The sequence below is a fragment of the Psammomys obesus genome, unplaced genomic scaffold (assembly GCF_907164565.1).
Source record: "Psammomys obesus unplaced genomic scaffold, mPsaObe1.curated_primary_1811, whole genome shotgun sequence".
Lineage (NCBI taxonomy): Eukaryota > Metazoa > Chordata > Mammalia > Rodentia > Muridae > Psammomys > Psammomys obesus.
The window spans coordinates 3456882-3473484 of record NW_026596158.1 but is presented as its reverse complement, the minus strand read 5'-3'; the positions used below and the strand labels follow the sequence as shown (position 1 = coordinate 3473484).

The following is a 16603-nucleotide window of genomic DNA, read 5'->3' as shown; positions in this document are numbered from 1 at the left end:
TGGTTGGTTGGTTGGTTGGTTGGTTGGTTGGTTGGTTGGTTGGTTGGGTGGGTGGGACAGGTCCTCCCTCTATAGCCCTGGACGACTTGGAACTCTGCCTCCCAAGTGCTGGGATTAAAGGCATGTGCCACCACAGCCGGTGGCTACCTGGATCTGCAAGCCATGTGCTGTGGATCTCAATAAGGGAAGCCATTTCAAAGATGCATATTTGCTATTAAAAAAAAAAGGTAGAGTTGTAAACTACCAAAGACTGTAAGTGTGTGCACGTGGCAAAGTGTTGCTGGCTCTGTGTGAATACATGCCAGAAGATCCATGCCACAGTGACATTCAGGTAAGGTGGGCGCTTCAGCTACCTGAACTCTGCCAGGCCTGTTTCCAGTAGTGCAGCTGTACTGGTGGGCATGAAGCTGGAAATGGACTGTAACATCACGGTGTGCTTTGCTTTTCATTTTCTCATGTCTATGTTTCATTTAATATCATTTCCCTGAAGTGCTGTCTTTCTGAAAGAGCTCTATTTGGTGGTACAGGGTTGTTTTTGAGTTTGGTATGTATGTACATGTTCTTGTGGATGTATGCATGCAGGTACATAATACATACATGTGCACAGGGGAGTGGAGGCTGGAAGACAGTATTAGATGTCTTCGTTGCTCGCACTCCACCACCTTATTTTTGAGGTGAGAGTCTCCCTGAACCTGGAGTTCATTGACTTGACTGGGCTGGTGGGGCAGTGAGCTCCAGGGATCCAGCTGTCTTCAGAACTCAGGTCCTAGTGCTTATGTGTACATGGGCATTTGCAGATGGAGGTCAGAGGTTGACGGCAGCGGTCCTCTTCATGCCCTCTTCATCATTTGTCTATTGAGGAAAGTTTTCTCACTTCAACCCTGAGCTTGTTAATTAGGCTAGTTTGGCTAGCTAGTTTGCTGGGGGATCCCTGTCTCTGCCTCCTGAGAGCTGGGATCGCAGAGGCAGGCTTCTGCGCCCTCCTAGCATTTAAGGGGTGCTAGGCAGCCCTTGTGGTTGCATAACAAGAGAGCTAGCTTTACCCCCAGAAATGCCTCCTTAGCCCGTGTGTGTGTGTGTGTGTGTGTGTGTGTGTGTGTGTGTGTGTGTGTGTTGCGTATTTGCCTGCTTGTGTGTATAATTACCTCATTCATACCTGATGCTCACAGACTTCAGAAGAGGATGTCAGATCACTTGGAATTGGAGTTAACTGACAGTTGTGGGCTGCCCTGTGGATGGTGGCAGCTACTCTGCTCCTCACTTCTGAGCAGTTTCTAGCCCATAAATAAAATCTTAAGAAAAAAGTATCTAAGGCACCAGCAAGATGGCTAATCGGATAAAGGTGCTTCCTGCTAAATCTAATAAAGTTTATGTTTTTAAAAAAGCTGTTTAAATCTAGAGGTTTGGGGTTTCTTTGTTTTAAGGCAAAGTCTCTTGAAGCCCAGGCTAGCCTGGGAATTACTGCACAATCAAGAAGGCTGGCCTCCAACTCCTGATTCTGTCTCCAAAGTGCACCATCAGACACAGCCCAACAATTTTTGCTTTTTTATTATGTGTCTGAATATTTGCCTATATGCATATATGTACACCACGTGCCTGTTGGATCCCCTGGAACTGGAGTTACAGGTAGTTGTGAGCCACCTACCAATGTAGGTGCTGGGAACCAAACCTGAGTCATCATTGAAGCAATTGTGCTCTTGCCTCTGAGCTGTTCCTCCATCCCCTGTGCACCTTTTTATTTTTATTATTTTTAAAGATGCATTTAGTATTTATACAGTATTCTGCGTGTATTGCCTGCATGCCAGGAGAGGGCACCAGATCTCAATATAGATAGTTGTGAGCCACCATGTGGTTGCTGGGAATTGAACTTGGGACCTGTGGAAGAACAGCCAGCACTCTTAACCTCTGAGCCATCTCTGCAGCCCTTTGTGCCTTTTTAAATGAAGTGCTTGTATAAGAACTTTTCATTTTCTTTTTTGATTATTGATTTTATAAGGTTTTACTTTTTGGCAATATTTAGTATTCAAAAGCTAATTTGTTCTAATTTCCAATTTATTAATTGAAAACAAAATCTAAAACTGTTCCAAGTTAAAAACATAAAGGTAACATACTACTGTCCTTAATTTAGATGGGGATTAAAAAGTAAATCTTTGAATTTATTTTTATTATTAAACATCCCAGTGTGCTTTGTGGAGGGGAGAGTTGTTTTTGTTTTGTTATGGGGGGATAGAATTTCTCTGTGCAGGGCTGTCTTGGAACTCACTCTATAGACCAGGCTGCCCTCAAATTCTCTGGCCTCTGCCTCCAAATTGTTGAGATGAAAGGCAAGCACTATTGTCGCCCAACGTCAATATACATTTTTAAGCACTCTTATCTCTCCTGTGCTTGAGTGTGCTCTGTGTGGCCTGGACCTCCTTCACCTCCTGAGTAGTTGCTTGTTGCTGTCTGTATAGTTTTAGATGTTTTGTGTGTTGTGGAGTAGTTGTTACACTTTAAACAGGTGATTCTCTTCTCAGAATAATTGCCGTATTTTTGTCATGCAGAAGTTATATAAGGGGCTGGAGAAATGCCTCAGCAGTCAAGAGCACTTGCTGCTCCTGCAGAGGAGCAGGATTAGGTTCCTAGCACCACAGCTGCTGGCTCACAACCCCAGCACCAGGGAATCCAGCACCCTCTTCTGACTCTGCAGGCACATACACATGCATACACATAAATAAAAACTAAATATTTTAATAATATGTAAAGTAATAATTAAATTTGTTTTAACAGTATCTTTCAAACTCACCGCACTTTTTGGTGGTAAAATGCTAGGATGCTTCTTGCCTTGGCATCCAGAATGCCTTCAGTCTCCAGTACCACAAAAGCAAGACAAACTAAAAGCTTGAGTTCCCTCCTCCACCACTAAGGGTCGCTAGCAGAGCAGTGACTGTTCTGTGGGTTCTCCTTGGATTTTACACACACGTATTCTTTATGCAGAGCTTTAAGACGAATCATGCTCTGTTTCCTGGCACGTAACTGTTGCTTTTAATAATACAATTGAGCGTGTTGAAGACCTGCTCACCTAGACGTAAATGTCTGAATATGCTGCTCTACAGACCTGTCACCCTGCAGTCACTCTGATTTGTCGTATGTTGCCCAGTTTGTGCTCTGCACTTTTTGAAGTTAAGCTCGCACCCAGCACTGCTCCGGGTTCTGGGCGGTTTTTCTTAGTGACACATGTGTGGGGTATTTGGGTTCCCAAGTTTTCACTCTGACTTACGCTGCTTTGTACCGTTTTATCTATCTCAGTGATTCACTGAAGTCCTCTAGATTCAGGGAGACTTAACTCTGTGGGGCCAGTTAGCAGGGAATGGTGAACTCAGGAAGTACTTGAAGCCAGGAAGGACTTCTGCTTTTCTCATCTGGTGTGGTTTTTTTGTTTTGTTTTTGTTTTTCTTATCTGTTGTTTTATCTGAGTTGTGAGAAAAACACCTTCCACCTTACAGTCTGTGCTACTTGTGTCACTTACGTTGCTGTTTAGTGTGCATCTTGTTGCCTGTTATCCTTTCCACAAAGGGCCTGACGCTTTGGGTGTGAGAGATAGTGCAGGTCTAGATAGTACCTCTGGAGCCTAGGTTCATACAGTGGAGAATGTCCTAAGTCTGTCGATTATATATCTGTTTGTGTGGTTTTCATAAATATAACTGTATAACAGCTGTATTAAATGGCATTACATTTTCTGTGGTCTTTCTCCCTGTCATACTAACTTTTAGCAACTTAATTTTTTGGTGTCTTTTTTGCATTTTTATCTGTCTGTGTTCATATGTATGCTGCAGTGCACCTGTAGAGGTCAGAGGATGACTTGCAGGAGTTTTTGTTTGTTTTTATTTGTATAGCTGTGTCAGTGTACACAGTACAGATGTGGAGGTCTGGTCTCTTCCCACCATATGGGCCCCAGGGATCATATTTGGGTCATCAGGCTTGGTAACAACTTTTCTACCCACTGAACTATGTCCCTAGCCTCGATTTCTGAGGGTTTTGTTGTTTTGAGATTTTAATTCTATGTGTATGCATGTTTTGCTGCATTTCTGTGTGTGCGGCTGTAGGCCTGGTGTCTGCAGAGATCAGAAGGTCGTCACTCCCTGAGTTCTGAATGTGAGCCACCGTGTGAGTGCTGAGAATTAAACCCAGGTTCTGAGAGTGTCCAGCGTCCTTCAGTGCTGAACCGTTTCTCGGCCCACCCCATTTCTTAATTATGTAAAAATACATATATACTGGACAGTGGAGACCTTTAAACATTTATATTGTAGATTGTTTCATAAAGACACAGTACTGTTCTAAACCAGCTGCTACACACTGAATGTTTGTTACAAATACTCTTTATTAACATAGTTCCAGGTGCTCCTCCTGCTCCCAGGAGAGGACGGGGAGGCCATCGAGGTGGCAGGGGAAGGTTTGGTATCCGTCGAGACGGTCCAATGAAATTTGAGAAAGACTTTGACTTTGAAAGTGCAAATGCACAATTTAACAAGGAGGAGATCGACAGAGAGTTTCATAATAAACTTAAATTAAAAGGTAAGTTTTTATTGTTCTACTCAAGAAATGATTTTATCTGTGAGTTAAAGATGTTTTACGGAAGAGTCTTAACCTGCGCGTTTTTCATTAGAAGATAAACTTGAGAAACAGGAGAAACCTATAAATGGTGAAGATAAAGGAGACTCTGGAGTTGATACTCAAAACAGTGAAGGGAATGCTGATGAAGAAGATCCGCTTGGGCCCAACTGCTATTATGACAAAACTAAATCCTTCTTTGATAATATTTCTTGTGATGATAACAGGTACTGTCTTTTATGAGACTTACTCCTTTTTATTTTATGTATATTACATTGGTGTTTTGCTTGAGCGTGTCTGTCTGTACACCATGTGCGTTCAGTACCCACGAGGCCAGAAAAGGCCATCAAATCCTTGGAACTGAATTTGGAGATGGTTGTGGGCCATCATGTGGGGCTTGACATTGAACCTAGGTCTTCTGAAGGAGTAGCCAGTGCTCTAAACAGTCAAGACAAGTCAAGCTCTTAATAGTCAAGACAGTTAAGCCATCTCTCCAGCCCCCACAATTGATTTTTTTAGTGATGTTTTCTTTTGCTAAAATAATTTACTATTGAAAAGTTTTTAATTTTTTTTGTGTGTATGCATGTGTTTGTGTTTGTGCGCGTTCTATAGAGTAGGTGTGGTGGTCAGAGGACAGCCTACAGAAATCAGTTCTCTCTTCTACCATGATTTTTTTCCAGGGATGGGACCTAGATGTGAAGCTTGCTGGGAAGCACCTTTATTTGAGCCATCTCACCAGCCCAGAAGTTTAAATTATATTCCTTTAAAAGAAGTAAAGACTGAAGTTGTAGCTCAGTGGAGGAATGCCTCCTGGCATACACAAGGCCCTAGATTTTGTCCTAGTACCACCAAAAAGAAAAAGAGTCATGGGCTCTAACCTGTAATCCCAGCACTTGGGTGGAAGGTAGAGTCGGGAGGATCAAGGGCACAGAGTCACCCTTGGCTATATAACTAGTTCATGGGTTCTGGGGGATTCTGTCCTGAAAAAAGAATGGAAAGAAAAAAGTTACAGTTTTGTTTAAAGATGTAGTCACATCTAAATACTGTTACATTCATGTACTATATTAACCTTCCTGTTACTTGTCTACATTGTAAATGAAACCAGACCCAAATGGAAAGTATTTCTTCAGCATTGACTCATGCAGAAAAACTCTGACATGTTATACTAAAAAAAGTCAGAAAATTTCCAGATTGTCAAAAAGAGACGACCCAGCACAGTGAGTCACAAGAGCTGCCGAGTCTGCTGCCCCTTCACCTCACCGTTGCCCTGACTGCAGCTGATTGCCACTGCTGGCAACCGTTGGCTTCAGTTCCTTCATGGATAGGCAGGCCTGAGGCCTACTAGGCTGGGTGACTGTGGGGTTAATTGTATCAGGTCCAGAGTATGAGCTAGGATCCTAGGTCCTCCATCGCCTGGCTTCTCTAAGCCAAGCCTTTCCTGCCGGCTTGGTCCTCTTTTCTGTGCTGCACAGAAAATTTGTAGGGTCACGTACAGTCAATCAGTTCTATTTATAAGAAACTAGCCTCAGTCTGGAGAGATGGCTCAATGGTTAAGAGAGCATAGTCTGCCCTTCCAAAGGTCCTGAGTTCATTTCCCAGCAACCACATGGTGGCTCAAAACCATCTATAATGATATCTGATGCCCTCTTCTGGTGTGTAGGTGTACATGCTGGAAGGGAACTGTATAAATAATAAATAAATCTTTTTTTTTTTTTTTTTTTTTTTAGAAAAAAAATAGCCTCTGTGTCATGTGAAAACATACTACAAGAGTGTTTATAGCTTGCATGCCATGAAAGCTTGGAAGAGTTTAGATTGACTGCTTTTTTTTTTTTTTTAATCTTGAGAAATAGATTAAATTTATCAGGAATTAGTGTTGCATAGGTTTGCTGGGAAATGCGCTTTTTTGAGTCATAGACTAATGTTCATCCACTCTTGTATAACAGAGAAAGGAGACCAACTTGGGCCGAAGAAAGAAGATTAAATGCTGAAACGTTTGGAATCCCACTTCGTCCAAATCGTGGCCGTGGGGGCTACCGAGGCAGAGGAGGCCTTGGCTTCCGTGGTGCCAGAGGACGTGGTAGTGGACGAGGAGGGACCTTCACTGCCCCTCGAGGATTTCGTGGTGGATTCAGAGGCGGTCGTGGGGGTAGGGAGTTTGCAGATTTTGAATATAGGGTAAGTATAGCTGCATGGTGTGGCCTTGGCATTCAGAACATTTTTCTTGTATCTATCTTGGCAGAGTTATAACTTCTTGGAGATATACATGATTAAAATACTTATTTTAACTTAACAGTAATTTCTTGGCTAATGAATAGAAAAGAGCCAGGCTTGATGGTACATGCCTTTAATCCCAGCACTAGAGGATCTTTGAGTTACAAAGCAGCCAGGGATACATATTGAGACATCTCAAAAAAAAAGAAAGAATATTGCATTGAATACATCATAGCGGCATCAGCCTGGGCAGTAGCTGGAGTGCTGCCTATAGCCTAACTGCTCTTTCAGCTGAAGAAAGGGAGGGTAAGAAGACAGTGGGGTTTGCCTTTTTATTAGAGCCACTAGTTTAGGTAATCATGAATCATTAAAACGTCTTAAGCATCCCCTCCCCCAAAAAAGGAATAAACTGTCAGCAGCTGAGTAGGTGTTACCTTTTTTTTTTTGCCTCTTAAAGAAAAACGTTTTATAGGAAGCACAGTAAGGATCCCTAAAGCTATACAATAAGGAAAATGACTGATATCACCTTTATTTCATGTTACTAAGTTTTACACTTTCAATGCCAAAAGAATCTCGGAAGCAGAGCAAAGCTGTAAATGTGAAGGCGTTGGCATTCACATAGTAGTGAATAACAGCACTGATGTTTCTCACGCACGCTAACCTAGTTAAGCCTCGAGTCAGCTCTGTGAGAAGGCTTCTGTTCTGATCTGCGTTTACAAAGGAAACATACAGAGATATTAAATAACTTGTCCAAGGTCACAGAAGCAGAGAGGGATGATACTGAGTATTGAGCCTAGCAGATTGGCTCTTGAGTCACTGCTCTTAATATAGGTTTGTAGAGAACTGACTTGGCTCTTGTTTTCTTATTAAGGCATGCTCCTGGGAGCCCTCTGGGTTATTAGCATTCACCAACAGCAGTGGAGGAATTCCGTGGCTCTATGTAGTGTGTTTTTGTGCATTGTTCATTTAGTAGGCCTGTTAGTTAAGGCAGCACTGTAGCTATCTTGCTTATCTTAGTTTATTAACAAGGAAAGAAAACAAAAAAGAGCAATATTCTGTTATGCAGAGAGCTCCATGATGAATAGGAAAAGACAGTTGCAAACATTTGCTGGCTGGAGTTTCATTGTCCAGTTTTTATAGCTAGCCACTGTTAAGGGACTGTGTGGAAGGAGACTGCTTTTCATGGCTTTTGGACGGGCTATGTTAATTTTAGTGTCTTGGATACTGTGCCAAGACTACTCAGAATTAGCCTCAAGTCATTAGCTCATGTATGTGCCCAGCCATGCACACAGGACCCGTCCAGCTCAGTTTCTCACACCATAGGCTGCTTTTGCTTATCTGACTTCTTAGAGTTGCCAGTGACCACATACAGAACCCAGTGTTTAACCTCTGTGGAATAGTGGATACTGGTGATTAGCCACTGGCTTTAGGTTTTTCTTTCTTTCCTTCCTTCCTTTTCTTTTCTTTTCTTTTCTTTTTTTGAGACAGGGTTTTACTGTGTAGCCGTGGCTATCCTGAAACTTAGTAAGTAGGCCAGGCTGGCCTCAAACTCACAGACCCTTGACTCTGGAACTAAAGATGTATGAAATTATTGTCTGGTATTAGTTTATTTAATACTCTTAGATTTTTATGTTTTGTTTTGTTTTGTTTTGTAATCTGCTTCCCTCTCCTGGTCAGAAATCTAGTGTTGTTTCTAGTCCTTGTCGCCAGTTGGGCCACCCTCTCCTCTGCCTCTGGTAGAGTCATTGGCCTCGTGCTTTTGTTGCACGCCCTGAGTGTCCTGTCTTAGAGGGGTTTTTTCTTTCGTTCGTTCTTTCTTAACAACTTCTGCCTTCCTGCCTTCCTTCTTCCCTCGTTCCTGCCTTTTCTGACCCAGTGCTGCCTGGAGTGTTTAGGGATTGCTGGGGGGGTGTTACACACAGAGGCAGAGTCTCGGCAGCCAGGTCTCATCCTCCTGCCTATGCCTCCCAAGTGCTAGAATTACAGGTGTGGGCCACCATGCCCAGGTTTGTGTGGCAGGGCCTGAGCTCTGAGCCTCACGCACGCTAGGCAAGCACTCTTCAACCGAGCTGTGCCCCGGTCCTCAGTGAGAGAATGTGCAGGAGCTCGAGCACGAGCTGCTGGGTGTGTGCTGGTGTGCTCAGTCACTCACATGTGCTTTCTTGCTCAAGTACTCTCACTCCCTCTTGTGAGCTTGTCCTCTGGCGGTTTTTAGCCATCCTTTGTCTTACACTTTGTTCCTACTGGAGTTTCTTGGATTCTACCTACTTTGTGTTCTTGACTGACCTTGCTTTTCCTGCTCTCCATGCTCTGGTTGGTAAACCATCCACAGGGTAGAAGTATGTGAGCACCTTGCTGCTTTCGTTTGAAATGTCCCTGCCAGCTGGGAAATCCCAGCACTCAGGGAGACAGAGGCAAGCAGATCTCTGTGAGTTCGAGGCTAGCTTGTCTACAAAGCAAGTCCAGGACAGCCAAGGCTACACAGAGAAACCCTATCTCAAGGAGAGAGAGAGGGAGGTCTCTGCCAACTATATAACAACCCACTGACAAAATTCTTGACAAAAGCAATTATAGTAGGAATTGTTCCTTTTCCTTTTGGCTCATAGTTCAGGGCACAGCCTGCCATGGTAGGGGAGCCAGGGCCACAGGTGCTTGAGGTGGCTGCTTACTTGGCCTCTGCAGCTGGGAGGCAAAGGCAGGTGAGTGCTGCTGCTCAGGTCCAGGCCATAGCATGGTGCACCTCACCCTCACACCTCGCCCTCATTTAGAAACAGACATTCCGTTCCCGTGGGCTTGTTTCCATGGTGATTCTAAATCCTGTCAAATTGACCATGAGGATTAGCTGTCATACCATCTAAGCTCACATCATCTTTTACCTTAAACATTACATTGAGTCTCGCTGTGTAGCAAGGGTTCCTTGCTGCCCCTCCAGAGTGGACATGGCTGCCACAGCAGCCTTCCTAAAATCAGCTGGTTTAGTGCTTGGAACACTGGCGTTGGGTATCAGTGTGGGGATGTAAGCAAAACTGCTGTATCAGAAACAGAGTGATGAAAGCAGCACGGAGAATCAGCCAGAGCCTGTCTTCCACTCTACCTGTGAGTGAGGTGACTAACTCTCAAGAGCTTCATGCATCCGGCTATGAGCTCACACTTAGAGGGGTTCTAGCTCCAGGGCAGACACACACTGATCGTAATTTTGCCCCAATTTTTACTAAGAATAATGTTTTACATACAAACTTTATGTCCTGTGCTGTTTTTTGTTTTGTTTTGTTTGTATTTTAATCTTTTTAGAGAAAGAGGATATGTGGATTGGGATCTCATGCTACTTAAAGTGGTTTCAATCACCTTAGCGGGTGACAACATACTTGAGTCTTTGTTTCTTCAAAGAGAGTCCTGAGACATTGAAGACTCTGAAATGGGGGCTGGACTCAGTGGATAAAAGTGCGCAGTACACTTCCAAAGTTTCATTGCCAGCACCGGTGCCATAGCTTCTTGTAACTCTAGCTCCTTGCACAGGCATACACACACACAAACATTTTTCTTTTTAATTTGGGGGCATGGAGGAAAATATCTGAAATGACTCAGTCTCTTTCCTTCCCCTTTTATTTTCTCCTCCCTCCCCTTACCCCCTTTCTCTCCCTCTCTTTCTCCTATCTTTTTTTTTAACCTTTCAGAAAACCACGGCTTTTGGACCCTAAAAGGTCTGGATTGGTCATACTGCTTTCTGAAAGGTAAAAAAAGAAAGAAAGAAATTGGGAGGTGTGAAGGTTGGTTTGGCGGGGGACAGAGGGTTCATCTTTAGATTGGTTTCTGTGCTGACTTGTACTCTGCCATATGTGCTTCAGTTTACTAGTAACCCTGTACAAATAGTTTGCTGTCCTACCCTCAGAGGATGTCTTTCACCTAGGAAGTACCTGTCTTACCACTGGAGTGTGTATCAGTAAGAATTATGTGTGTATCAATAAGAATTAAGAATGTGGTGATGGACACCTTTAGCCCCAGCACTTGGGAAGCAAAGGCAAGAGGATCTCTTGAGTTCTAGGACAGCTAGGGCTGTTACACAGATAAGCCCTATCTCGAAAAAGAAAAAAAAAAACGTGTGGCCATCACTGTCTAAATGGATTGGCTCCAAGATTCCCCCACGAATCCCCAAATCCATGCATGCTCAAGTCCTTTTACAAAACAAGGTTGTGTTTGCATAGAACCCATCATATCCTCTTACCTGTTTGTGGGTGCTGGGGATTGAACATGGGGCTTCATCCATGCTTTGCCGGGGCTCTATGCTGGCTTTACTGCCAGTTCACTGTGTTTTAACTAACTGGTATGGTAGTTGTTATACTCTGTTGGTTAGGGCATAACGAGAATAAGAATGAGAGGGAGAGAGGCTCACACTGAAGACCTAGGAATGTAGGCCCCAAGAATGCAGGGAGTATATGGTAGCTACTTGTCTGAGAGGAAGCAGAAGCCCCGGGCTCAGTACTATAACCAAACTGAGTTTAGGGCTAATCTCACTAGAGCCTCCTTCAGCACTAGTTTGCTTTTCTTATTGGTTAGTTTTTAATTTTCTCAGTTAAATTTGTTTTTCAAACTTATTTCAAATTTAAGAGTTTTGTTTTGCTTTTTAATTTTTATTAGCTTACAGAGATTTGGGGGGATGGGTGCTGGTCTTCTATGGCTTAAAATAGCATTGAGCCTACTGTCTAACCCAGGCTGAGTGAGATTTTGTATTGCCTTCATCTCCATAGAGCTATGATTAGAGGCCTGTGCCACTGCAGCTAGTTGACGTGGTGGTGGCGATGCTAGGCCGGGGCTCCACTGACTTAACCTTTTAGGAGTTATTTGCTGGCGGCTAGAGAGCTCAACTCTTAGGAATGTTTGCTGCTCTTGAAGAACACTCAAGTGTGGGTTCTGGGGCCCACAACTCCAGGGGATCCAGTGCCTTCACAAATACATAGTAATAGATAGTAATAAAAGTAAGAAATAAATATTTTTAAGTTATTTTTAAAAAAAATAGATTTCTAAATGCAACACTGCTTTCTGCTAGTGTGCAGGTTAGAGAGAAATGCTACTTTACCTTCTGGGTTACTACTGCTTGGTCAGAGGTCTCAACAATACAGGGATTTTATAAAACTTGTTTCAAAAGACTTTTGTGAGTGACCAAGTGAAAGTTCACATAAGTTGTATGTAAATTGTTCAGGCAACCAAAGGTAGTGGGGTACCCCTATTGGAGAGCAGCCTGCCTCCGTATCAGGCCAGCCACTGCTGTAGCTGCTGCTGACTAGAAAATACAGCGAGCAGGTAGTTGGATGTGACCTTTAAAATAGTTTCCCAGGGCCTGAGGCCTGTGGTTCCCGCGCTCGGAGAGGCAGAGGCAGGCAGATCTCTGGGAGTTCAAGGCCAGCCTGGTCTACAAAGCAAGTCCAGGCCAGCCAAGGCTACACAAGGAAACTTGTCTCAAAAAAAAACAAAAATAAAATAAAATACAGAAAGTTGAAAACAGTTTCCCAGAAACCAGTGAGATGGGTATTTTTTTTCTGTGAAAAAATGAGAGGAAGGGTGTATTTAAGGAACCTAAATAAACCTAAGCAAACTAAGAAAGTCTCGATAATGAGCTGGGGCCCCCCCCCCTTTTTTTTTTTTTTTAGAAAGACAACAAAGTTGCTGCGTAGTCTACAAGCAAGTTTTTGAAATGGGTCCTGGAAAGTGCTTTCAGTCTTTGTGAAGGATGAGAAGAGAAGTTGCTGTCTGTCTGTCACCAGCACTGGGTTCTGTCTGCTTGTTTTTCTGCTTCATTTCAAAGCTGCATTGCAGTTGCTTTGGGGCAGGAAGGCTCGTCCTAAAACACAAGTATAAGTGTATGTGGAGTAGCGGAGGCTGTGATTCCTGGCGTAGAGATGAACTAAAGTCAGTGAAATGAACTGCTAAGTATTTTTTCATCATTGAAAGGAGTTTTCTTATCACTAATTGTATTCAGCGATTACTTCGAGTTGCCTGCAGATAGGCCGTGATACTGTGTTTTGAGCCACAGAAGGTTGTGTATGTGCGTGTATGTGCGCATGTGTGTGTGTGTATGTGGGCGTGCATGTGCGCGTGTCTGTATCTTTCTTTTTGAAGATCCTATAATATGAGGTAGCTTATTTCGACACTTAATTAGGGTGCTGGACGGTAGAGAATTTTGTCAGTCAACTATGTACACACAGGTAAATACTGTTTCTTAGGCAAAGGTAACTTTTTATATAGTTGTAAAATTCCATTATATTCCATTGCCAAAGAAACATTAAGAACTTTGTATAGCTGTATAAAAAGCAACTAATTTTTTAAAGAATAAACGTTTTAAAGTCGGCCAACATGTGTCCGTGCGGAAGTTGGGGTGCTGAGGAGCAGGCTATGGGTGGGCCTTCGCCCCCTTGCTTTCCAGGCTTACAGCTTTTGATTTCTTTTTTAATGTTTGGAACACACATGAAGATTTGATAACTTTATTCCATTACCTAAAAAGGATAAATTATTCATGCATACTGTATGGACTTCATTTTGTAGCAAATCACAGGATTTGTTCAAATAACAGATATTTTCAGTGAATGAATGTAAATAATCATAGATGAGAATGTATCTCGCTGTATTTTCAAATAAATAACTTTCCCCCTTTTTAAGACATTAAAACTAGGCACCAATTGACCTGTTCTCCTGCTATGCCTGGAATCCTGTTGTGATGACACTGACTCCTGTCTACTTCAGGAAGATGTTTTCAGAATCAGCTGGCGCCTGTCAACATCACTAACAGTCTGTGGAGTGGCCCACTTACGGCCCCGTGTACACTGTTGTTGCTAACTGTAAATTACTAATAAATCTTTTTTGATATTTAAGCTATAGCAAAAAAAATATCTGGCCACTTTGTGTTTTTAATAAAGGCCATGGAATAAAGGGATCCAAAGATTTAAATATTTTTAACTATTCTGATTTTTGTTAACTCTCATTAAAACACTCAGTAGTGATAAAGGTGTTGGAAATTGCACTGTAGGAGAATTGGACCATTTAAGGATGGTTTATTTTTTTTAGTTTTATATCTTTTGTATAGATCAACAAGAAATGTTTTGTAATTGTGTTTCATTGCTGAGCCCCAGAACTTGGCAGCCATCGTTCACCGTGTGCCTGAATGTGAACAACCAACCCTTTTGGGGGCCACAGATGATGTTATTGAACACACTTTTAGTTACTGTGAGCTTCAAAGCACATATTGTAGCCCTCTAGGCTGGAATGTCGAGGCCCAGTTCTCAGTGGTCATGCAGGGTGAACTCACACTCTTTCCCAGCCCGCTGGGTCACTGACTGGGGCATTCGTTGTCGAGATAATAACTGGCAGCACAGCATGCCCACAGTGCACCTGCCAGTAGCGAGGCTTTGATGCTAAAGCAAGTCAGCTCTAACTCCTTCCAACACTGATTTCTTACTGTAGACGGTCAAGGAAAGCTGGGAGTCTCTTTTCCTCTGAGCATTCAACACTCGTTAGTTAAGATCTCAGACGTGAGGAGAAAAGGCTAGCAATTCGTAGGACACGCTGGAACACTGGATGGAGTGGGCAGCCTGTGGGCAGACAGGAGATCCCAAACTTGGGCTGCAGCTGTAGCTCAGGTGAGCGGTCGGTAGCCTGCCAGTGTGTAAGGCCTGCGTCACTGCGTCGGAGAGCCCTCTGCACCCGCCAAGCTGCTCCCCATCCCAGCCCATGCTTTTTCTACAGCAGGCTCCCGTGTGCTGCGCTAGTGAGGTTTTCTGGCGAGCCTAGGACTCTCCCACCTCACAGGACACTGATCAGCTAGCATCATCACTGGCTTATGACTTACCTCCTGAGAGCCCTGCCGCCAAGTCCACAGTGGGGATAGCTACAGCACTCCCCAGACACAGATCCCAAGTATTCACGTAGAAACTGACCTTTAACAGAGCACAAGAGACAGCTTCCCACTGGCACCTCTGCTGCCGTCGCGCCTCAGCCTTCCAGGGACCGCAAATGCTAGCCACCATGCCTGGCTAAAGAGAAACACCAGTTTCCTTCAGGGTTTGCTGCCTCAAATGTGGAGATTTGCTTCATTCCAAGCAGATAGCAAATGAGTATACATCGAGATCTACCTATCTGGAAAGGTTGCTGTAGAGCCCAGCATATGCTGTGTGAGAAGTGACTTCTTTTTCTAACAAGTGTCACTTACTATCAGGTGCCATGTCTGTGTTCAGTGTTATGGGGTACCTGAGCCATAACTCAGTATTTTTAAAAGTGTGTGCTGACCTTGGGGTTTGTCATGGTATAAGGTAATCAAGGTGTCTCTTCCGGGGGCCCAGATGGCTTCGTTTAAGCCAGGTGTAGTGGGACACACCTTTAATCCCAGCACTCCAAAAAAGGTAGGAAATAAACTCAGAGTCACGAAAATAACACTATTTACCCCTGAATCAGAGTGGTAACTGGGGACTTCCACATAGCCTTAGGGTGACAGCTTTCTGGAGGAGGTAGATGGCAGCAAAGAAGAGCCACAGCTCTTAAGTGTCCAGGCGGCCAGCTGCTAAAGTGCTCACCAGAACGCCAGAAATGCCCACCCATGGTTGCGGCCCTCTGAGGAAGGGAAGGCAAGAGGTGCTCATCCTGTCGGCCAGGGCCAGGGTTAGGAAGGGTAGTTTTGAGGCTCCACCAGCACAGACCAGACCTAAGGTGGCTCTGTTCTCTGCTGCAGAGCTGTGAGCCACTGTCTCCTGAATCCCAGCTCGCTTCATAGTTGATGAACTTGGCTTACTGATAAGACTACTTTCAGATTGTCATAAACCTATCATGAGACACCCAAACCTAACTCCAGGGATAATAATGAGATTGATTTTTAAGGAAATGCCTTAAAATGTGCTTGATGGTGTGTTCTGGCCTATAAGTCCCAGGTTTTTAGGGAAACAAAACAGCTGTGAGGCAAGGGCATGTTTTGAGTCAGGAATGAGGCTTTCTTGGAGTGGCTCACAGTAGCTGGTGTGTTACAGACATAAAAGCTGCCTAGAGCCACTCAGTCCAGAAAGTTAGCTTTCTTCTCAGCCCAGCAGTCTGGGTGAGGAATGCCAAGGCTGTGGAGCCTGGGCCCAGGCAGGATGTAATGAGCTCCAGCCGGCGTCCTTTGTGGACTTTCTAGAACCAAGAACAGAAGCATGTGTGCTGGGTGTCGGGAAGGCACCTCCATAATCCTGGGGCTCCCCTAATCCAGGCAATCCTCCTGCCGGCCTCCTGGGCCTGCTGATGAAAGTGCGGATCCCAGCCATGGTGCACCAGTGGGCTGAAGGCATCTCGCAAACCGGGTTAGCCGGATAACGTGGCCTCTCCCTCCACTTCCCCAGACTCAGCAACATTTCCTCATTCCCCTGCTAAGTGCAGGGGACGTTGCAGGCTGTACTTTATAAAGTGGAATTAATAGGTTTTCCTTTAAATGAAGCTATCACATGTGCGTGCTATAGAAGGGGCTGGGGAGTTTTTAGGAGGTGAGATCTCCCTGTGAAGTCCTAGCTGGCCTTAAATGTGCCATCCTCCTGCCTCAGCATCCCAAGGCATTTGTACTGGGTAGCCAATACTGACTTCAAATGTTAAACCCGACTCTACCTCTAAATTCCGAGTTTGTACCAACCATACTGATTTTGGTTTTTTGAGACAGGGTCTCACTGTGTGGGCTTGGCTGGCCTGCAACTCATGTAGGCTGACTTTGAACTTGGAGCAGTTGCCCTGTCTCTGTTTCCCACATTGCTGGGATTGCAAGCATGTGCCACCACCCCTAGTTATAAGATAGGTTTGT

General features: G+C 44.1%; 1 protein-coding gene across 1 annotated transcript in view; it reads left to right on the top strand.

Annotated features, from left to right (window-relative positions):
- The window catches only part of Lsm14a (LSM14A mRNA processing body assembly factor), a 45143-nt gene extending 31403 nt beyond the window's left edge, over positions 1 to 13740 (top strand). The window contains exons 7-11 of the mRNA XM_055594974.1: positions 4372 to 4554; positions 4646 to 4817; positions 6534 to 6765; positions 10476 to 10532; positions 12447 to 13740. Coding sequence (XP_055450949.1) covers positions 4372 to 4554; positions 4646 to 4817; positions 6534 to 6765; positions 10476 to 10499 — 611 coding nt within the window. The 3' untranslated portion in view covers positions 10500 to 10532; positions 12447 to 13740. The remainder of the gene's footprint in view (positions 1 to 4371; positions 4555 to 4645; positions 4818 to 6533; positions 6766 to 10475; positions 10533 to 12446) is intronic.
- Positions 13741 to 16603: the final 2863 nt, after the last annotated feature.